The sequence below is a fragment of the Natrix helvetica genome (genome assembly GCF_964273705.1).
Source record: "Natrix helvetica genome assembly, chromosome: 11".
Taxonomy (NCBI): Eukaryota; Metazoa; Chordata; class Lepidosauria; order Squamata; family Natricidae; genus Natrix; species Natrix helvetica.
The window spans coordinates 7317941-7340561 of NC_138562.1; the positions used below are offsets into that span (position 1 = coordinate 7317941).

At 44.5% G+C, this 22621-nt stretch overlaps 2 protein-coding genes across 3 annotated transcripts in view; one reads left to right on the plus strand and one right to left on the minus strand.

Moving 5' to 3' along the window:
- Positions 1-22621, plus strand: part of COL4A6 (collagen type IV alpha 6 chain) — a 203971-nt gene that overhangs the window by 162178 nt on the left and 19172 nt on the right. Inside the window, exons 23-34 of one of the 2 annotated variants that reach the window (XM_081963965.1) lie at positions 45-228; positions 1492-1545; positions 2833-2904; positions 4806-4913; positions 6671-6892; positions 7731-7892; positions 15415-15585; positions 16191-16334; positions 17397-17522; positions 18126-18307; positions 20591-20654; positions 21947-22021. In XM_081963965.1, the coding sequence (XP_081820091.1) occupies positions 45-228; positions 1492-1545; positions 2833-2904; positions 4806-4913; positions 6671-6892; positions 7731-7892; positions 15415-15585; positions 16191-16334; positions 17397-17522; positions 18126-18307; positions 20591-20654; positions 21947-22021 (1564 nt within the window). The remainder of the gene's footprint in view (positions 1-44; positions 229-1491; positions 1546-2832; positions 2905-4805; positions 4914-6670; positions 6893-7730; positions 7893-15414; positions 15586-16190; positions 16335-17396; positions 17523-18125; positions 18308-20590; positions 20655-21946; positions 22022-22621) is intronic. The other variant, XM_081963966.1, reaches the window with a different exon arrangement.
- Positions 1-22621, minus strand: part of RAB39B (RAB39B, member RAS oncogene family) — a 404112-nt gene that overhangs the window by 70350 nt on the left and 311141 nt on the right. The gene's annotated exons all lie outside the window — the stretch shown is intronic.

Below are 22621 nucleotides of genomic sequence, written 5' to 3' on the forward strand. Positions count from 1 at the left end.
GGGGATTTCTCCCTTTGTTGTTTTTTGTATCTATGTCCATTTAGGGTGATGATGGATTTGGCTTCCCAGGGGATAAAGGTTTCCCTGGATTACCTGGCCAAAGAGGGAAGTATGGTGAAGTTGGCCTACCTGGCATTGGTTTTCCGGGGCCAAGTGGACCTTTTGGACGTACAGGTGATCCAGGGATCAGTGGCATTCCAGGACAACCTGGACCTCCGGGGCCACCAGGTAAGTTATGTGGGGATAGGGGAATCGTTCCACAGCCAGGATAGGGGAATCGTTCAGATTGTTAGATATGGACTTGGAGATCCAAGTACAGATCCTCACCAGAACCTGATGCCTTTGGGTCCCTCATTCTCAGCACAGTCTATTTCACAGGACTATTGTGGGGGGTATATTAATGGAAGACATCCCATCCCCAAGTAAGCCACTCAAGCTGCCTGTAAAGATCTAATCGCATTTAGATCTTCTAAACGCATGGAGCTTGAGGTGATTTTGCAGACATCAAGAATGATCTTAGAGCCGTGATGGCGAACCTATGGCACACGTGTTAGAGGTGACACGCAGAGCCCTCTCCGTGGGCACATGCACCATCCCCAGCTGCTCTTCTAGTTTCCAGCATGCGCACTGTCCAGCTGGCCTTTGCGTGCACCAGAGCGCTTGAAAACCGAAGACCAGCTGAACAGTGTGCTTGTGCATGCTGGCCACCTGGTCTTTGGGTTTCCAGTGCTGTGGCATATGCGAAGACCAGCTGGCTGGTAGGCATGTGCGCACCAGAAAACTGGTCTTTGGGTTTCTGGCGCTCCAGCGTGCGCATGCACTTTCCAGTTTGGGCATGTGGTGCCGAAAAGGTTTGTCATTACTCTCTTAGAGACTAAGCTTTCCTAGACAAACTAATTGGATGATGATGATGATGATGATGATGATGATGATGATGATGATGAAGAGGAGGAGGAGGAGGAGGACATAAACCTTGTCCTGTGGATTGAGTCTTCACATTCTGCTTGGGATCCACCTTGCCTTCACCCAGAAGACAAAGACCAACGCCATGCTTATTCTTTGTCTTTCATCCAAAGGTTCCCCCTCAATAATTGTATCAAAGGCCACGTGGCTTTTCTTCTACTCTGGGTTTAATTTCATTTAATGTTGTATCTCTATATATGGATTGGGTCTTTCATCAAGGGAGATGCTTCACCTTGCAGATGTTAGGGATAAGCCTGCTAAAGGCAGAGGGGAGCCCAGGCTTATATGTCGCCCCGCCCGTTGTCCGCCTTGTCTCTCAGTGTGTTGCAGATTTGTCTTCTAATGGCTTGAGAACTTCTAGCTCTTATGACGACTATCTGGGCGGATTAACCCTGCATATCGTACCTGTGAATCTCGGCGGCTTGGGATGCGAACCAGCCCAGCTCTCGTGGGTTATCCTTTCTTTCTCTGCTCCCCCTTTCCCATCTGCTTTGTTCTAACTTGTGCTCCTTTGCTTAACTGGTATAGGTGATTGCTGCTGCGGTGAGGAGGTTGGTAATGGAGACTTAGACGCTCAGGGAGGTGAGAGCAAGGGTCTGGGAGCTCAAAAGGAACGGGTGCACCCTCTTCCTTCCGGTTATGACACAAGGTGCTCTCCCACACACATACACACCCGGAAGCATGTCATTCAACAATGTGGAGGGGGGGGATCCTTCCTGATGGGCAACGTCAAAGTCACAGAGCCATGGTGGTGGAGTGGTTAGAGTGCAGTATTGCAGGCTACTTCTGCTGATCACCAGCTGCCCGTAGTTTGGCAGATCGAATCTCACCAGGCTCAGGGTTGACTCAGCCTTCCGTCCTTCCGAGGTGGGCAAAATGAGGACCCAGATTGTTGGGGGCAATTATGCTGACTCTGTAAACCACTTAGAGAGGGCTGTAAAAGCACTGTGAAGCGGTATATAAATCTTAAGCGCTATTGCTAAGTCATCTGTGGCAAGGGGCACCATCCATGTATGAGGAGCTTGATTACCGGTGCTTTTCTCCTCCCCCTGCCCCGTTTCAAAGTTGTGCACTGCCCTGCTCGCCATCTTCTTCCTTCGGGCTGTGTGTTCTTGTCCCTTGCTTATTGCATGAAGCTGGTCAATGGCTTTAGAGGATGTGAGTGCTTGGCCCCCGAACAATTGACACTGTGGCAGCCAAGAGGATCCACCCCACCTACACTGCCCTATTCCATAGGTTGAGATGTTTATCACTCAGCAAAGGGTTGAATTGACGTTCACCTGTGCATTCACTGGATCGGTGCTCATTTGACTTGGGGGGGGGAATGTTCTGGTAGTGGCACTTTCACGGGAGCTGAATAAGGCAAGGAGGGGACGGGAGGGTATTTTGAGGGAGGGAAAACCTTAGGAAGCCGCACTGCTGCTTTCCTCTTGATTTTATGTCAGTAAATAAAGTGTTTTGCAAATCCTAAATCCGGCGGACAAATCAGGAGCCACATGGGGACTAGAATAGGTTTGCCACTATGGGGGCAAAAGAGAAGCAAAAAAATTGGGAACTGGAGGTTGATGGCATTCTGCCTAAGGAAGGGCAGGCTGTATTGCAAATAATTGCAAAGGAAATCAGCTCTGTTTCTTGTTAGTGGCCCAGAATCAGAGGGGTTCAACAGTCATCCACCACCTACACCAACAATTCCACAGGCAATTGTCCCTAAGTTGACAGAACAGGATTTGAACACTTTATTTTCTGGTAGATCTTGAGATGTTGGCATTGCCCTTGTTTCTAACGGAACGTTGGAAAAAGTTCTTGCAAGTTTTGCTTAACAACAGCAACAAAAAAAGAACAAAGTTTAAACACATTTTCTGTCTTTAGGTGAATCTTTGCCCTGCATAATCCCTGGAATCACTGGTCCACCTGGACTTCCGGGACCTTCGGGTTTTCCAGGTAGGTGGTTTTGGGCTTTAACCCCAGCTTCTTCTGGCAATCAGAAGACATGGTGAAAACTCTTCCATTTCACAGCATATAGACAGACTTAATCGTAGTTTCAATTGGGAAAATGTGACCATCCTAGATCAAGCCAAGTCCAAGAATGCCAGGGAATTTCTAGAAGCCTGGCTCTCTGACAAATCAGCCATCGACAGACACATAGACATCAACAACATCAATAGACTATGCAAGAGGGTGGCTCAGTAGCTAAGACGCTGAGCTTGTCGATCAGAAAGGTCGGCAGTTCGGCGGTTCAAATCCCTAGCGCCACGTAAGGGAGTGAGCTCCCATTACTTGCCCCAACCTAGCAGTTCAAAAGCATGTAAAAAAGGCAAATAGAAAAAAATAGGGACCACCTTTGGTGGGAAGGTAACAGCGTTCTGTGCGCCTTTGGCGTTTAGTCATGCCGGCCACATGACCACGGAGACATCGTCAGACAGTGCTGGCTCTTCGGCTTTGAAACGGAGATGAGCACCGCCCCCAAGAGTTGGGAACGACTAGCACATATGTGCGAGGAGAACCTTTACCTTATGATATGTAAGAAGCAGTCTGAAAGTTGTGTTTGTGGGGTGGGGGAATCAATTATAGGTGAATGAAAAACTCTTGCAAGATAAGATTTGGGGAGGAGAGGGTTCTTCTCCTACCCCGTTTCCCCGAAAATAAGACCTGCCCGGATAATAAACCCAATGAGGCTTTTGAGTGCATGCGCTAAAATAAGCCCTCCCCTGAAAATAAGCCCTCCCCTGAAATATTGCAACATAGCAGCAGCCATGAGGTGCCACACTATGCAAAAGAGATCATTTACACAACAAAAAGACCCAAACATCTCTCAATCAGCACCCAGATCAGCATAGATGAGCTCCAGGAGGAACCTCAGATCTACAATACCCCAATACCCTAAGGAGCCAGCAGCAAACACCCCAACCAAAGAACCTCTAAGACCACCCCCCACCAACACTGACAGGCAAGCCACTAGAAAATAAACTTACAGCAAATTGCACTCCTTACTAGTACTGACGAAGTTACCTAGTTGGTTAATGAAAAGTTTGCAAGAATCAACCAAGCTAAATGGACTTTATCTGTTGGAGTGCTTCAGTGCAAAATGTGTTTAGGGGAGTCGTAAGGTTCTTACAATTTTTCTAGGAAGCTAAGAAGGATCCAACACTGCAAATTAAGGAGAAAGAACAAGCTGAATATTACATGAGGTGGGAATTATTTTGTCAACGGTTAGAGAATAAAAATGGAAGTTGGAAATAAAAGGAGGAGATTAAAGAAGAGTAGAACATATGTTAAGGTAGAGATATGAAGAATATAATAATTGTTAGTATTAGGAGGAGGAGGAGGATTATTATGCTTCGTGTTATTATTGTATTTTTTATTAGAAGATACATTCAGAGGGAAAAATGAATAGGTGTTCAACTGTTCTTAACATACTATAATTCCAAGATTAGAGAATTAATACCAACATAGTAAATGAGGTTGTAAATTTTGATGGTTATTGCACAGAGATATTTGTACCCAGGCGACACACTGTTTAAGGCAGTGTTTCTCAACCTTGGCAACTTTAAGTCCTATGGACTTCAACTCCCAGAATTGGCTGGGGGATTCTGAGAGATGAAGTTGAAGTTGCCAAGGTTGAGAAACACTGGTTTAAGGAAAGATGGAATGTTTATATTTAAAAAAATAAATAAAAACTTTTTTAATTAAAAAAAAATCCCAGCTAAATGGACTCTATTCGTTGGAGTGCTTCAATGCAAAATGCGTTGAGGGGAGTCGCGGGGTTGTTACAGTTTTTCTAGGAGGCTAAGAAAGAGACATCTTTGTTTCTTACCCAACTGATTTTCTCCTCTCTCTCCAAGGTTCCAAGGGTAGCAAAGGATTTCCTGGTTTTCCAGGGCAGCCAGGTTTCAATGGCTTAAAAGGAGAACCGGGCATACCTGGGGTGGCTCGATTCCCAGGAATGCCAGGTAAGGACCAGAAAAGAGGCAAAATTCCAGAAGTCATTGGCCACTCTTCGTCATATTGCCAAAACTCTTCGATCGATGTACCCACGAAATCACCAGGAATCAGTTGAAATAACTGCACTTTAAAAAAATTAACTACAGATGGTCCTCAATTTACAACAGTTCATTTAGTACCATTCAGGTGTGGGATTGAAAATTTTTAGCGACCAGTTCTCTGCCCCGTTAGTGGGCATGGCCTACTCGGCCTCCTGCACAACGGCAGTGGGTGGGTGGGTGCGTTTTTGCCCTCCCCAGGCTCCGGAGCAGGGGTGGGTTGCTGTTGGCATTAATGCCGGTTCAACACGCAAAGAATTTCGCAGTCTATTTTTGCAGTTTATGCAGTCCAGGTTTTGCTAGAAATCATAACCACCCTGGATCCACTTGGATCAGGCTTATAATTTTATGAGCAGATGATGAGACACATCAACTGTTGCTGCAAATGTTGTCAGGTGCAAAGAATCAGGATTATGTCTTAAATTCTGTCAGTTTGCTGTAGAAATCGCATCCAGAAAGCACACACAGATAACGGATTCAGCAGGATCCATTAACTTCTTTATGTACATAATAACATATGAATAAATGTACAACACCAACAGCAGATTCTTCCAACGTGGTAGAGAGGAGAGATTGTAAGCAGGTTCAAACACAGGCCGGCTACGCAGAGAATGAGTTTCTTTTCAGTTCAGATCAGCAGACAACTCCAGACTAGTTTCGTTCCTCAGCACCAACTCAGAACTATAGACACGGTGCCCAGGCGCCTAGCTGTCTCCAGCAAATACTGTTTCAGTTTCTAAACAGTCCTCATTGGCTGACTTAGTTGCTGTGTCTATTCATTGGCTGACCTTGTTACCATGTCTCTGCCAGTCATGAATATTCTGACAAATTCCAGCTAAGCTGGTTTGTTGCTCATGCCTATACACAAGAATCTAGTCAACAAATCACATAGATTGGAAACTGGAGACATTTTTATTAGGTTTAACCACAACAAAATACAATAAAGAGACCTAATCCTATACCTAATGCTACATATTACTACAGAGGTCAGAATGGCATATGCATAGAAATGGAAGAACAACACAATAACGAATGAAGATGAGATAATATGGAAGATCTTAGAATGCGCAGAGATGGATAAATTGACCAAGGAAATTCAAGGAAAGGAGGAAACAGAGTACTATTTAATTTGGGGAAAATTAAATAAACAGGAAATAAGAATTTCGGAAATGTAATTTGTATTATAGAAGAGGTAGGAAGTGATAAGAATGTAGGAAAAGTAGGATTTACAAAAGAAGGAAAAGTTATATAGTAGTAGAAGAGTAACAAAGACTGTCTGATACAAAGAACCAAACATAGACTGATAAGCAAAAGAGTAAGAAATAATAGGGCTATAAGTGTAAAATTGGAATGTATTGAGAGGGAAATAGTGTTTGTAAAGATGCACCGATATATATCTGCTGTAAGAAGGAACGTGTGGTTCCAATGTTATTTGTAAGTGTTGTGTATGTTTTTGTCAATGCGTATAAGTATTTATAATAAAAATAAAAAGAATCTAGTCAACTGATGGTCAGCACTAAATTGATACTAGACCAGAATGAATGGGACCTGGTTCCTTTCTTGTCTCCACCTCCAGGCTCTGCCTGCTTTTCTCAGACACCTTCGTCCCCCTAAAGCAACTCTTCTCTGTTGCTTTAGAATTAATCTATGCCTTCATTTCTTGAAAGGGTTTCCTGGCCCTCGTGGAGATCCCGGTTCAAAAGGACGACAAGGAGTTGATGGGGGGGATGGGCTGCCTGGTCCAGAAGGCTGTCCTGGTTTGGTTGGCCCAAATGGATCGCCTGGTGACGTGTTTGGAGCTGAACCAGGGTCCCGAGGAGAACCTGGCTTGCCTGGCTTACCAGGAGATAATGGCTTTCCTGGAGATTTTGGCTTTCCTGGAACAACAGGTGAGTTCTAAGCATCTTTCTTTGGTTTTAAAGCACCACCTGAAAAGTTACTGAAATTCAACCAGGTCTGCCCATGGTTCCTTTTTTGGATGGGAAACTCTACCATGTATGGGAGTTTGGGTTCAAAGGGTTTTTGAGTTCAAAGGGGAAAGATAGAGAGATTTAAATGGGCTAAATGGTTAAGGGACGCCGTGGCTCAGTGGCTAAGATGCTGAGCTTGGTGATCAGAAAGGTCAGCAGTTCGGTGGTTCGAGTCCCTAGTGCCGTGTAACGGAGTGAGTTACTTGTCCCAGCTTCTGCCAACCTAGCAGTTCGAAAGCATGTAAAAAATGCAAGTAGAAAAATAGGGACCATCTTTGGTGGGAAGGTAACAGCATTCCGTGCTCCTTTGTCATTTAGTCAATGCCGGCTACCCTATTCTACTCTATTCTATTCTATTCCCCATTCTATTCTATTCTGTTCTATTTCCTATTCTATTCTATTTCCTATTCTATTCTATTTCCTATTCTATTCTATTTCCTATTCTATTCTATTCTTTCCTATTCTATTCTATTTCTATTCCATTCCATTCTGTAATTCTATTCTCATTTCATTCTCTATTCTATTCTAATTTCTTATTCTATTCTATTCTATTCCATTCTGTAATTTTCTTCTTTTCTCCATTCTATTCTATTCTCATTTCATTCTCTATTCTATTCTAATTCCTTATTCTATTCCATTCCATTCCGTTCCGTTCCATTCTGTAATTCTATTCCATTCCAATCCTATTCCTATTCTGTTGTGTTGAGCACCCATGTAAGAGGGAAAGGATGGGAGTTAGATCTTTTCTGTCTTTCAGGTTCGGATGGAAAGCCCGGCCTGTCAGGTAGAAAAGGGGGACGTGGGGAGCCGGGTCTTCCAGGCTTCGATGGACTGCAAGGACCACCAGGACCAGGAGGTCCGTTTGGCATCGAAGGAAAACCAGGTCCTGTGGGAACCATCGGCCTTCCGGGATCACAAGGTATGGATTGTTTCACCCTAGATGAAGGTGTGTGGCCTTCAGACATCCCCTCCACAGGGCTTTCCTGCAGGTGGCCCATTTGTGGCATATCCTTGAGCTTGATAGCATATTTCAGGTGTTCAGGCTTTTAAACTTATTCAGGAGATTCCATAAATCTGGAGATGAGACGAGAGAAGAAAGCCGATGCTCGTCAGAACTTCAAAGACAAGTCATACGTACCTTTTTAAAGAGCCCATTGTAATTTTTGAACGGTCACTAAGCAACCAGTCATTAAACAAGGACTACCTGTATAGTTTCACTGAAAAGAAGGCCGGGGGGAGGGCTGGCGCATTGCAAAGGATTACATTAATGTCCAAGAATGATTCCGGGCAACATTTAGACTCTCTCAGTCAAATCAACCTGACAGAGAAAAGTAGGAGGAAGAAGGAATGTTAGAATATGTTTGCAGTCTTGAGTTATTTATAATTAAAAATAATAATAAAGGCAGGGTTAAAAAAATATTTTAAAATACCATATTTTTTGGAATATAAGAGGCACCTTTTTCCCTCAGACAACGGGCTGAAAATCTGGGTGCGTCTTATACACTGAATACAGCATTTTTGGCCTCCCGAAACCCCACCCCCTTCAGCAAAATGGACCTGCATAGCCTTTAGGAGGCTTCCAGAGTACTCCTGGGGGCTGGGGAGGGCAGAAATGAGTGAAAAACAGGCCAGGTTTTGCTCAATTTTGCCCCCACCCAGCTCCCAGGAGCATTCTACAAGCCTCCTAAAGGCTATGCATGGCCTTTTTTTGATAGAAAATGGGCTTGCTTTTGCGAAAAACAGCCATTTCTTGCTCGTTTTTGGGGGGGCACCCCCCCAGGAACACTCTACAAGCCTAACTGCTATTCATGCCCCCCCTTTTTTTAAAAAAGAGCCGTTTCCACGAGGTCTGCAGAGTGAAAAAACTTTTTTTTTTAATTTGCCTCTTCAAAAATTTGGTGCGTCTTATACTCCGCTGCGTCTTATACTCTGAAAAATACGGTACTGTCTGGTCTGCCTCAGATGGATAGGTCACTGTTCCAACCATTTAACTGAAGATTATAGAATTGTCTAAAACGAGCCTTTTCATTTCATGATCATTCACAACTAACTTTCATGATCCATATTCATTGATTAATTTCAGGAAATCACCGTACCATGGAAGATTTGCACCCCATCCATTTATTTCTCATTCATATTGTCCAGTGCCATCCTGCGATCTTCCTGAGCAACCAGAAACACGCCCCAAAGGTGCTTTTTTGCAACTGGACCTATTTTTTTTCTCCTTGAAAATGCTTCGCTTCTCATCCAAGAAGCTTCTTCAGCTCTGAAGAAGGAACTGAAGAAGCTTCTTGGATGAGAAGCGAAATCTTCAAGAACAAAGAAAGCCCAGTTGCCTTTTGAAAAAGCACCTTTGGGACAACCCTGACCTGGAGGACCGAGAATCTCTATAGGCAACCAGAAAACTGGTTTTCTTAATTTCTCAACAGCCTCTTGGGTGTGTTGCAGTTGCAATAGCCACAAGTCCCTGTTGATGAAACTGCTTGGAGTTTAATAAGTGACGCCACAATAAATCATTTTATTGTCAAACAAGAATGAAAACAGTTCAAGTACAGTGCTTAGCTCTATGCCCAGTATAATTCCCAACCATTGTTGTTCTGGAACAGAAATTACCTTGCAAATCCCTACATCGGTCTAAATTTAAATCAACTTAGGCATTGTAACTGCTGGGCTGTCCTCAGTTTCCCTTTCTGATTTGATAAAGTGCCCTTCAATAATCTCAATAATTGGCCTTCAATAAACATCCAGATGCTCTTAATGAAGGTGCCAGGAATTGGTTTACTTCTGCTTGCATTATACAGTCTATACCATGCTTTCCCAAAAATAAGACAGGGTCTTATTTCTTTTGATCCCCCGAAAGAAGCACTTGGCCATATTTTCGGGGAGGTCTTATTATTTTTGAGGTGCAGGAGACGGCGAGCGTGGTCACCACGTGGCTGCCGCTGTGTGGCAATATTTTCAGGGAGGGCTTATTTTTGGGGGAGGGCTTATTTTAGCACATGTGCTCAAAAGCCCGATTGGGCTTATTATCTGGGGAGGGCTTATTTTCAGGGAAACAGGGTACCAGTGTTGGTGAACCTTTTTGGCACGAAGCTCAGCTTCTGGTGCTCCAATATTCGCGAAGACCAGCTGACTGATGCTGGAACCCAGAAGAGCAATGGCCGATGGCTGGTGTGCCCAGAGAGATGGCTCTGCATGCCATACAGGCGTGGGTTCTAGCCGGCATTACTGCTGGTTCACTTGTGTGCACACAGGGGCTGGATGCATGCTGCATGTGCATGCACAGTTCAATAGAAATTGTTCTGCACATGCACAGAACACCAAAAAAACATGGCAGCGACCAGGAAACCAGTTCATGGGCGTGGCCAGCCTGGGTCACTGCCGGTTCTGTGACCTAGGCTGGCATACCACTACCGGTTTGGCCAAACTGGGCCAAACCAGTAGGAACCCACCTCTGGTGCCATAGTGATCCTTCCACTTGATCATGCATGGATCCTTCACCAAAAGGAGAATCCATCTTTCATCCACATCCTGGATAACTGAGCTGCCAATTAAGGTGGTGGAAAGTGGTCTTCTTTGGCCTTGATGCTGCAGCAGAAACAGTTCCTTGAAATAAAAACATGAAGTCCTGGGATGACATGGAAAGAAAACAGAATCCAGGGAAATAAAAATATTCAAAGGAAATCCTGGAGGAAAACTATATTTCCCTTAACATCTATAGAGATTCTCAGTCCTCCAGGTCACAGTTATCCCAAAGATGCTTTTTCCAAGAGGCAACTGGACTTTCTGGTTTTTCTTTGAAGACCTGTCGCTTCTTCATCTCTGACTGGATGGTGGCCTCAACGACTCTCTAAACGAGTGCAAATGACCAGCTGTCTGCAAGGAACATAAATCTTTCCATTCCCCACCCTCCAGTCAGAGCTGAAGAAGCTTCTTGGATGAGAAGCCAAACGTCTCCAAAGAAAAACAAGGAAGTCCAGTTGCCTCTTGAAAAAGCTCCTTTGGGACAATCTTTCCCCTTACTCAAATGTTTCTACCACCAGCAGCTGCAGCCCAATTTTCACACTTTTGTCTGCTGTCTCCATCCACCTAAACCCAGGGAACCCCATTCATGCATTTGATCTAAGCCAGGGGTCCCCAAACTTGGCAACTTTAAGAGTTGTGGACTTGAAGTCTTAAAGTTGCCAAGTTTGAAGACCTCTGATCTAAGCTGTGTTGAGAAAGAGTTTGGTTGTCCCAAAAGTATTTTTTCAAAAGGCAACTTGGAATTTCTTTATTTTTCCTTCGAGACATTTCGCTTCTCATCCAAGCTTCTCCAGTTCTGAAGAAGCTTCTTGGATGAGAAGCAAAATGTCTTCAAGCATAAACAAAGTCCAATTTTCTTCGAGGGAAAAAAAATCACCTTTGGGACAACCATGACCTGGATGACTGAGAATCTCCATCAAGACAAGAGCTCAGTCATTTTCCAAGTCATTAACTTCATTCTCGGCCTTGTTGCTTTTTTTTTTTCCTGGTTCACATGTTTTTGTCTGTTTTTCCTCACCATGTTTCTCTTCCATTTGCCATCATCTCTCCATTTCTGATGTCACACTGTTTTGGTTTTGGGGGTTCTCCACATAGGCTGCCAAGGTGAGAGCAAATGCTTCGTAGCGTAAAAACTCTCGGACTAACAGCTGCCTAGCCTATTTTTGCTACAAAATATGCGCTGACTGTGATACCCCTTATTTCAATCCCGCCAAGAATTGTGGCCTTCATCTTTTCGGAAAGAGATTTCTATGTAGGGCTCCTGCACATGGGCTTCTCATCCTGGAGAAGGTCGGGGTGAAATCCAGCAGGTTCTGACAGGTTCTGGAAAAACGGTAGTAGAAATTTTGAGTAGTTCGGAGAACCGGCAAATGCCACCTCTGGCTGGCCCCAGAGTGGGGAGGGAATGGGGATTTTGCAGTATCCTTCCCCTGGAGTAGGGTGGGAATGGAGATTTTGCAGTATCCTTCCCCTGGAGTGGGGTGGGAATGGAGATTGTGCAGTATCCTTCCCCTGCAGTGGGGAGGGAATGGAGATTTTGCAGTATCCTTCCCCTGGAGTGAGGAGGGAATGGAGATTTTGCAGAATCTTTCCCCTGGAGTGGGGTGGGAATGGAGATTTTGCAGTATCTTTCCCCTGGAGTAGGGTGGGATTGGGGATTTTATAGTATCCTTCCTCTGGAGTGGGGAGGGAATGGAGATTTTGCAGTATCCTTCCCCTGGAGTGAGGAGGGAATGGAGATTTTGCAGAATCTTTCCCCTGGAGTGGGGTGGGAATGGAGATTTTGCAGTATCTTTCCCCTGGAGTAGGGTGGGATTGGGGATTTTATAGTATCCTTCCTCTGGAGTGGGGAGGGAATGGAGATTTTGCAGTGTCCTTCCCCTGGAGAGGGGAGGGAATGGAGATTTTGCAATATCCTTCCCCTGCCACGCCCACCAAGCCACACCACACCCATCAAGCTACAGCCACAGAACCAGTAGTAAAAAAAATTGAATTTCACCGCTCGAGAAGGTCTCTCTGTGTGGCCACTAAATCTGGAGAAGGTCCATTTGTCTGAATACTAAGAGTCAACGCCAACTCAGTTGCAAAGAAACAATCAGCCAACATAGACTTCCACTGAATTTTAGATCGTTGGTTTTTCCCCCCCATCTGCAGACATTTTATATTTTTCCTGAAAAGGAACCTGTGGTTTTTAAGTCAGGGGTCCCCAACCCCTGGGCCACAGCCAGTGGTGGGATTCAGCCGGTTCACACCTATTTGGGAGAACCAGTTGTCAATTTTCTAAGCAGTTCAGAGAACCGGTGGTTGGAAGAAATCTCCTTTTGTTTCTTTCTACTTTACAGAGCTAATCCTGTAAGGAAGGCAGGAAGGAAACATTCCGGTGTTGTTTCTTAACCCTCATTACATTGTGACAGCTAAGGCAAGGCGCCCATCAATGTGAGTGACGTTGAGTTGGCCATGACCACACAGTCACATGACTACCGAGCCTCGCCTACCCAGCTCGTCATTAGGGCAGAGAACTAGTTGTTAAATTATTTGAATCCCACCACTGGCCACAGCCCACTACCAGGCCACAGCTTCTTCACCACCGGGCCATGGAAGTTGTGGGCAATTGCGCGCATGGAACCATCTCCTCTCTTCCTCCCAGCTCCCCCAGTCCACAAAGCCAGAAAGGTTTGGGAAAGCTGTTTTAAGGGATGTTTTAATCAACATTGCACAAATGGTTAGGTTTCTTTAGTCTCCTAGCGTTACACTTTTTTGTTGCTGCTTGTCAAAAACAAAATCATCTGGACCAGTGATGGCTAACCTTTTTCTCCTTGCAGGCCCACACCCATAATGCAATATACTCCGCCCCCCTGCGCATGTGCGCACGACCCCCAGCACGTTCCCCATGCCCCCCGCTGCAAATGCGTGCGACCCTAGCAGGCCTTTCTGAAGCCTCTTGAAACCAAAAACGGTGAGGGGGAACACTGCTCCCCCTGCACTCCCCCCACTCTCTGCGCATGCGTGAGTGACCCCGCACATGTGTGCCACCTCCCCCATGCATGTGCTTACATCTCCCACATGCGCGGCAGAGATCTGAATTCAGCTGGCCGGTGCGAGGCATTCATACATGCACGGTTGCCATAGGTTTGCCATCATGGATCTTGACTTTAAGACTCAGCCTGTTGAATTCAGAAGCTAAAGTCCATCCTGTTGGGCTGGTTTATAAAGTTATTTCTAGCATTGTCAGCACAGTTTTGTAGATCATTGTTCAGATTCTGCCTCAGTCATGCTTCAGCTTTTAAATTTAATTTTAAAAAGTAAAGGCTAGGTCAAATTGAGCGTGACTTCGGGGGACTGGATAGATATACTGATGGTAATTTTACTGGCAACAGCATTGGTGTGAATTGCCAAAGCTTTCTCCTGGAAGATGTACAATTGTGCAGTCCAGACTCTAGCCCTAATCCATTGGGGTCCCGTCCAAGCGGTAACCAAATCCAATTCTGCTTAGCTTTGTCAAGATCAGATACACCCAGTTTAATGCTGCCGCTAGTGTGACTTCCTCGAGTCAAGCACAATTTGTGATTTCATCCATGTACAAGTGACTATTTCCCTTTAACATTAATAGGTTTTCTCCACTGGAATCCAGTCCAACCCACTGTCTAGAGCAGGGGTCTTCAAATTGGGCAACTTTAAGGCTTGTGGCCATCAACCCCAAGCTTTTCTGCCTGAGGAACTCTGAGAGTTGAAGTCTACAAGTCTTAAAGTTGCCAAGGTTGGAAACCTCTCATCTTATTGTTGTTAGTTATGAAGTTGTGTCCGACCCATCACGATCCTATGGACAATATTCCTCCAGGCCTTCCTCTCCTCTACCATCCTCCGGAGTCCATTTAAGCTCACGCTTACTACTTCATGACTCCAGCCAGCCACCTCACACTCTGTCATCCCCTTCTTTTTTTGCCCTCAATCGTTCCCAGCATGAGGCTCTTCTCCAGTGAGTCCTTCCTTCTCATAAAGTGGCCAAAATATTTGAGTTTCCTCTTCAGGATCTGGCCTTCTAAAGAGCAGTCAGGGTTGATCTCCTCTAGGACTGACCGGTTGGATCTCCTTGCAGCCCAGGGGACTCACAGGAGTCTTCACCAGCACCAGAGTTCAAAGGCCTCCATTCTTTGGCACTCAGCCTTTCTTATGGTCCAAACTTCACAGCCATACATTGCAACTGTTGTAGAGTATAGAATGAAGGAAAAGCAAAGACTGTGGGGTAAACGTTTTGGTGTGATTTAGAATGACAATAGCCAGGGGAATGTGATACGCCAAGACCTTTCCGGTCCCCATTGGTAGACTTCATGAGTCGCGTATTTCCCAAATGGTAACTGATAAACCAGGGGTGAAATCCAGCAAGTTCTCACAGGTTCTGGAGAACCAGTAGCGTAAATTTTGAGTAGTTCGGAGAACCAGCAGCAGAAATTTTGAGTAGTTCGGAGAACCAGCAAGTACCATCTCTGGCTGGTCCCAGAATGGGGTGGGAATGGAGATTTTGCAGTATCCTTCACCTGCCACGCCCACCAAGCCACACCACGTCCACCAAGCCACGCGCACAGAACCGGTAGTAAAAAAAAATTGAATTTCACCACTGTGATAAATGCCTAAATTATCCCAACCATAAGGGGTTTCACTGTTGGCAGTTGTCCGTTGGTACGTAGGCAGTAGCTTTCCTAGAGCTTTTAATCATTAGGCAACTAATCCTTTTTTTTTTTTTACATTTCTAACCTTGTGTGCTTTAGAAAGGCTGCATGATAGACATATATATATTTGGCCGCAGTTCAGTTAGCTGTATACAAATGAAATGCTTTAGTGTTAACCTCTTGAGAGATGGTAGAAATGTCATCTTTGGAAGAACGTCGTGGTGACGGTTTGGGTTTTGAACCATTCAGGACTTCCCGGAACCAAAGGACCAAGAGGAGATGCTGGGTCACCAGGTCCCGCCGGCATGAAAGGGTTTCCAGGTCTTAATGGCCTGCCAGGACAGCCTGGAGAACGTGGATTGCCTGGACCGCCAGGCCTCTGGGGCCCAGATGGATCTTCAGGTTTCCCAGGCTCAAAAGGTACCGTAATTCTTTTGGAATTGATAATTCTGGGCTTACATGAGAATTGTTGCCTTTGATCTGTGTTGGAACTTCCAGGTGTGCTCTGAAGTAGGGGTCACCAACTTTTGGGACCTCAGGGACCACTAAATGCTTAGTTTTCAATCCCGCGGGCCACTAATGCGATCTGCCTAATGACCGGCTGGGTGGGCGTGGCAAGGTGGTCATGTGACTGGATGGGCGTGGCCAACTCACTCACTTCAAGGGGCGCCTTTCCAGCCTCTACTCACCACGCCTCGCCTGCCCACCCGGGCTCCTTAGGGCCCCAACAGGAATGTAAAGGGACCACCTGTTGGGGCCCTAAGAATGTAAAGGGACCACCTTTGGTGGGAAGGTAACAGTGTTCTGTGCACCTTCTGCATTGAGTCATGTCGGCCACATGACCATGGAGACATCTTTGGACAACGCTGGCTTTTCAGCTTAGAAATTGAGATGAGCACCACCCCCTAGAGGCAGGAACGACTAGTGCATATGTGCGAGGGGAACCTTTACCTTAACCTTAACCTTTCTTTCCCAAAACATTCAGTGTACTCTGCATGGAATAATGCTTGATTGTTCCAAACTAGGTGAAAAGGGCTCGGTGGGCATGACTGGTTTTCCTGGGATGCCAGGGCCAACTGGGGTCCCTGGCGTGGATGGCCTGAAAGGAACTTCGGGTGCACCAGGAAGAAATGGAAACCCTGGATTTTCTGGCTCAACCGGCCTCAAAGGTGAGTCCAGAAATTTTGCACGAAGCACAGCATATGACCAACCCAGCCGAAAGGTTTCGTGTGTCTCCTTTCTTTGCTTTCTGATGAAACTGGAGCTTCATTTCTTTTGCCCACCGTTCAGAATTGCCTTCCAAAATACATGTTAAGATACAAACTCCTATTTCACAAGCCTCCTCAAAAACGGTGAGGTTTTAGCCACAATGTCCTGGTTGCTATGTACCAATAAAGGAGAATATTTGTAGCTAAGGGTTGACATGAGGGGTCCTTGGTGTTTTCTGAGCTTGGTTGTTTTCTTGCAGACGTTTCCTTACCCAACCACGGAACATCATCAGTGCTAATAAGGAGTGAGGCTTGCTCTCAATTTATAACCTAGTGCAAGGGTCTTCAACCCCCAGGCCACAACCCACTACTACTATTCTGACCGAGGCTTCCCAAGACCCTTTTATTAATTTACTGTGAATTCTTCTCATTCACATCCAGCAAAGTCTTTCAAGGGAGGATTTACAGTCACAGACCTTATCTGGCTTGGAGAGCCGACAGGCCGATATCTGCAAAACTTGGCAAGCAGTCTCAGAGAGTCACGAACCAATGAAGCGAACTAATGGTCTCCTGCAAACTCCACTCCCCTTTCGCCCCCCTTTTAGTTCTTCTGGGAGAGGCCATTCATCGTCCACCTGTGGCCTTCCTCCCAAGTTGACCCTTGTTCTTTAGCTGTTCCCTTTGTCTGGCAACTCTGTGCATGCGCACACTGGGGACAGGCTCCTGAGAAGATTCAGGTCGTATAATCCCTGCTGGGCCCTTTTGACCAGGGCTGCAATGTGAGCATCCCAGTTCAGGTCCTCTTTTATGATAACAGCCAGAAACTTAAAACTGGCCACTTGCTCCACTTGGTCTCCATTGATAAGCAAGGGCTGGATGTCTGATCTATTCCTTCTGTAGTCCACTATACATTCCTTGGTCTTATATTTGGACTGCGGATCTAGCTACCTCTAAGCAGGAATGTCTGGTTCTCTCTGGATCAATGTAGGTAGAGCAAGCATCTTTCTTTCTTCTTTTGTGCAGGTGACAGAGGTGTCCGTGGTCCTCCTGGACCTCCCATTTTCAGACCCCCAGGTCTGGGCCTCAGATTCAAAGGGGACAGAGGAGATCCTGGATTGGTGGGAGAAAGAGGATTTCCAGGGCCAAGAGGTATGTGTTTGGCATTGTCAACTCGCAAAGCATCCCTGGCCTGCTCTCGAGTTGCCATAGGCAAGGGGGGGGGGTGGAAACTGACGGAGCAGCATGGCAGCCACAATCAGAAGCACATTCCACGCATATCTTTCTCAAGGTTGTCTCCCAGGTTACCAGCAACAGCCAGAGGGGCGTAATCTCTAGAGCCCACGAAAGTGCTCCTTTGGAGAATGTGATTTATGGCACACCCTGAGGGGAGGGGGAGGGAAACAGGGTCATACTTGGGCTGCAAATTACATGGGGTCAGAGCTGGCTTCCCTTGGATACGTGCAAACATGTTACTCCTAATTTTAAAAAATGATTTCTTTTGAAGCGTGGCTCAAGGTTGATGATTTAATTAGGGCATCGGTTGCAACCCTCATACTATTGTTGTTGCTATCTGCCAATCTGCACTATTGAAGAAGCATTAGACACAGAAAACTCTAATCATTATATCGTCTTCTCCATTAGAATGATGACTAGTCTCAGAACAGGCTGATGGTGGACAAGGTGACACCTGCCAGTCTTCATTCTCAAGAAGCATTAGACACCCTGTTATATCACTGTTTTACCTTTTCGTAGGGGATAAAGGAGCCCCAGGTGTCTGGGGGCAGCCTGGCCTTCCAGGGAGAGCTGGATCCCCAGCTAGAGAGAAAGGATTGCCAGGAGACACAGGTTTTCCAGGAACGTTTGGTTCTCCTGGGCTTTTGGGACAAAAGGGATCTGGTGGCATCTCAGGATTTCCCGGAATGCCTGGGAGAAGTGTAAGTATCCTTTCTCTTTTTCTTTTTCCTCCTGGGTGAGTGGGAAGCTCTTCCACTGTTCTTCCAAGTTCAAGGATGGCCACCACTTTTAGACTTTTTTGGACAGTGTTCCTCCCCAACCTCTTCACTGTCCGAATCTGCTGCCACCTCTACCGGCCACTGGAGGACCACAACAATTGTGTAGCACTGTGTAGATTGCCAGAAGTTTCTCCAAATAAGAAATAAAAAAACCAAACGTGTAGATGCTTATAGAATGCTTTTGTTTTTAAAATGTTTATTCGTTAACAGATAACCCATCATGACAATAATAATGAAATAATAACTCTAACTGGTAAAAACAATTTGGATATAAACTATAATATGGGACCTGGGGAAAAGATTTACTAATTTTACTAATATTTATTTTGTTTAGATTTTGTTATAAAGATGTAATCTCTCCTGGGTACTTATAAATTCTAGTAATAAATTTTTGTCTAGATTTATTATAAATATAAATGATTCTAGACAAAAGGACGTTTAAACAAATATAGTTAAATGAGAATGAGGGTATATTGATGGGATAAAGATTTTTGATTTAAAATGTACAATTCAATATGAATGAAATATAAAGAATGATTGTAGTAACGCATGAAATTTATTTGTAACCAATCAACATGCTTTCTGGAAGATGTATTGAAGAATGTTTTTGTGTGTGTTTTTGTTTAATTAAAACAATAAAATATTTTAAAAAAGAAAGAAATCAAAAAACCGGAGTTGGCAGTGACCCTGAAGCCTTCCTTTCCCAGTCTCTAAAATCCCTGCCACCTGCATTTTCCCCTCCAAATGATGCAGATACTACAGGTAGTCCTCGACTTACAACAGTTCATTTAGTGACTGTTCCAAGTTACCAAGAAACTGAAAAAGGTGACCATTTTTGCACACTTACGACTGTTGCAGCATCTCCACGGTCACTTGATCCAAATTCTAATGCTTGGCAACTGTCTCATATTTATGACGCTTTTAGCATCCCAGAGTCCTACGATTCCCTTTTGCGACCTTCTGACAAGCAGGGTCAATGGGGATTCACTTAACAACCGTGTCACTTTGCTTAACCCCTGCAGCGATTCTCTTAACGGCTGCAGCAGGAAAGGTCACAAAGGGGGGCAAAATTCACCTAACAAATGTTTTCACCTTGCAACAGAAATGTTGGGCTCCATTTCTGGTCGTAGGTTGAGGACTAACCGTATTCAAAGCATTCCGTGGCACCTTTGTGAGTTTTCTAAGCTTGGTACATTTCAGTCAAGCACCACAACGCTGTAAAAAATGACTTACCGTATTTTTCGGAGTATAAGATGCACAATTTTTCCTCGAAAAAGAGGCTGAAAATCTGAGTGCATCTTATACATCAAATACAGCATTTTTTGCCTCCCGAACCCCGCCCCCTTCACCAAAATAGCCGTGCATAGCTTTTAGATGGCTTTCAGAGAGCCCCTGGGGGCTGGGGAGGGCAGAAATGAGCAGAAAACAGGCTGTTTCCACCCCCTCAGCCCCCAGCGGCACTCTATAAGCCTCCATAAGGCTATGCATGCAATTTTTTTGACAAAAAACGGACCCGTTTTCATGAAAAATGGGCTTTTTTGCTCATTTTGGGGGGGCATCCCCCAGGAGCATTCTTCAAGCCCCTCCCCAAGGCTATTCATGCCTTTTTTTAAAAAAAACAGGCCTGTTTTTGTGAAAAACGGGACGTTTTTGGGAGGTTTGCAGAGTGCAAAATATTTTTCCCCTTTTGGAAAGCTCTTTAACTGATTGATGAGAATTACATTGATCAAGTGCTGTGCCAGCAGAAACATAGTCAGTGATTTCCTTCTCCAGCACATGGATAAATACACCTGGAAACACCTATCTACCTACCTACTCTCTCTCCCTACCTACCTACTGTATTTCTCTCTCTCTCTCTCTCTTTCTATTTCTCTCTCTCTATCCCTCTATCTACCTACTTACCTACTGTATTTATCTCTATTTCTCTCTGTCTGTATCCCTCTATCTACCTACCTACTTTTTTTTTAATTTGCCTCTTCAAAACCTTGGTGCGTCTTATGCTCCGAAAAATACGGTAACAACCGTTTTTCACCCGTGACCATTGCAGCATCCCCTTGGCCGCCGTAGTGGCTTCAGATCGCTGGTGGTCACCAGAATAGTCACTTGAAAGGAGCTTCCTCTCTGGATACAAAGAGACCAATCACCCTACCATGGAAGCTGGTTTCAGTGTTAATTATGATGATGACATTCTGCTTTCTTCAATAGGGTGCTGAAGGGATCCCAGGCTCCCCAGGCTCTCCAGGGGTTACCGGATTGCGTGGCCCAAAGGGTGAGTCATCGGTGTGGTCTTGTTAGCATCTTTTCAAAAGTCAACAACATAGGGGACCTTGAAGACTTTTTGCTCTAGAAAGGAGAAAAAATGAATGGGTGGTTTATAGATAAGATGATTAGGAGGAGTAGATTAGGGAAAGAAGGAAGCTTTGATGTAACCTTAGAGAGAGAAGTAAAATATAAATAGAATTCTTTAAATAGAACAGAATTCTTTAAATAGAACAGAATTCTTTACATAGAATAGAATTCTTTACATAGAATAGAATTCTTTAAATAGAATAGAATTCTTTACATAGAATAGAATTCTTTACATAGAATAGAATTCTTGATTGGCCAAGTGTGATTGGACACACAAGGAATTTGTCTCTGGTGCATATCCTCTCAGTGTACATAAAGATAAATAAAATACATTCCTCAAGAATCATACGATACAACACTTAGTGATAGTCATAGCATACTAATAAGCAATCAAATCATACTAGGAAACAAATAAACAATATAAATTGTAAAGATGCGAGCAACATGGTTATAGTTATAAGTGGAAGGAGATAGGTAATAGGAAAGATGAGAAGAATAATAGTAATACAGCCTTAGTAAATAGTTTGATAGTGTTGTGGGAATTAGTTCTTTAGCAGAGTGATGGCATTCTTGGAAAAACTGTCCTTGTGTCTAGTTGTTCTGGTGTGCAGAGCCATACCACATCGTTTTGAGGGTAGAAATTGAAACAATTTTTGTCCAGGACGTGAGGTGTCTATAGATATTTTCACGGCCCTCTTTTTGACTCTTGCAGTGTACAGGTCCTTAATGGAAGGCAGGTTGGGAGTAATTGGTTTTTCTGCAGTTCTGATTCTCCTCTGAAGTCTCCGTCTGTCTTGTTGGGTTGCAGAGCCAAACCAGACAGTTATGGAGGTGCAGATGACAGACTCAATAATTCCTCTATAGAACTGAATCAGCAGCTCCCTGGGCAGTTTGAGCTTTCTGAGTTGTATAAAATGTATTTATAACAGCTGTTTAAGTAAACCAGAAACTCTTCTTTCTTTTTCTTTCTTTTTATACTTCCTTTTATATAGTTCTTTTTCACTTCTCTATTACTTTTCTCCCCATTTATCTTCACTCAAAATTCGTATTGATTATGCTGTGTGGAAAAAAAAAACATCCTTGAAAAAAAGTGGAAGAGAAAATAGTACTGGATAGTAATGGTTTTCCAAGAAAACTCTGGATGTGGGAGGGAGATGGTGAATTTTTGGAATTGCTGAGACAAAATGCAGTTGATTATTTTTCCCTTTTCAGGTGATCGAGGGGAATCCCGAGGAGTCCCAGGTGGTGTGGGGCCTAAGGGCCAACGAGGGGACCGAGGGCTTCCAGGTAAATAAATCAATACCCGACAATGACTCAAGGAAGGGCAACTAGTAGGCTTATTTTAGATTACTTTTACTAGTACATTAACTAAAAGTTCGCCTGTAGGAGAACAACAGGCAGAGCTGGAGGTGGAGTTAAGCACATCATCAGCTTAGAATCATTAACATTGCCGCAAACAGTCCATGTCCAACCCATTTTGAATTCCATTGAACCATATCTGGTGCCAATTTAGTATTTATTGAACTTTAGCTGACTAGCTTTCTTGTGTGTAGGCTTGCGCAATAAGTCTTCTGAATTGCAACTTAACGTATGGTCCTGATCCTTTGCGCCTGACACCAACTTCCTTAAGGGATCCGTGTAAACTTCCTGAGGTTCCTTAGAAATGAGTGAATAAATGTCAGTACTTCTCAACTGAACCGCCTGTGGTCCTACAATATGGTTGGCTGATTGTAGACATGCTTTACGAAGAGACCTTTGTCAGTTCAGCCTTGCTAAAAAGAGAGTAAATTCCCATTCATGATTTTAGAGGTTTTTTTTTAATCCCATGGAAATACCATCTTCATGCATCTTAGAGATGTGAACACCTGGGTAAAAATTAGACAAGGG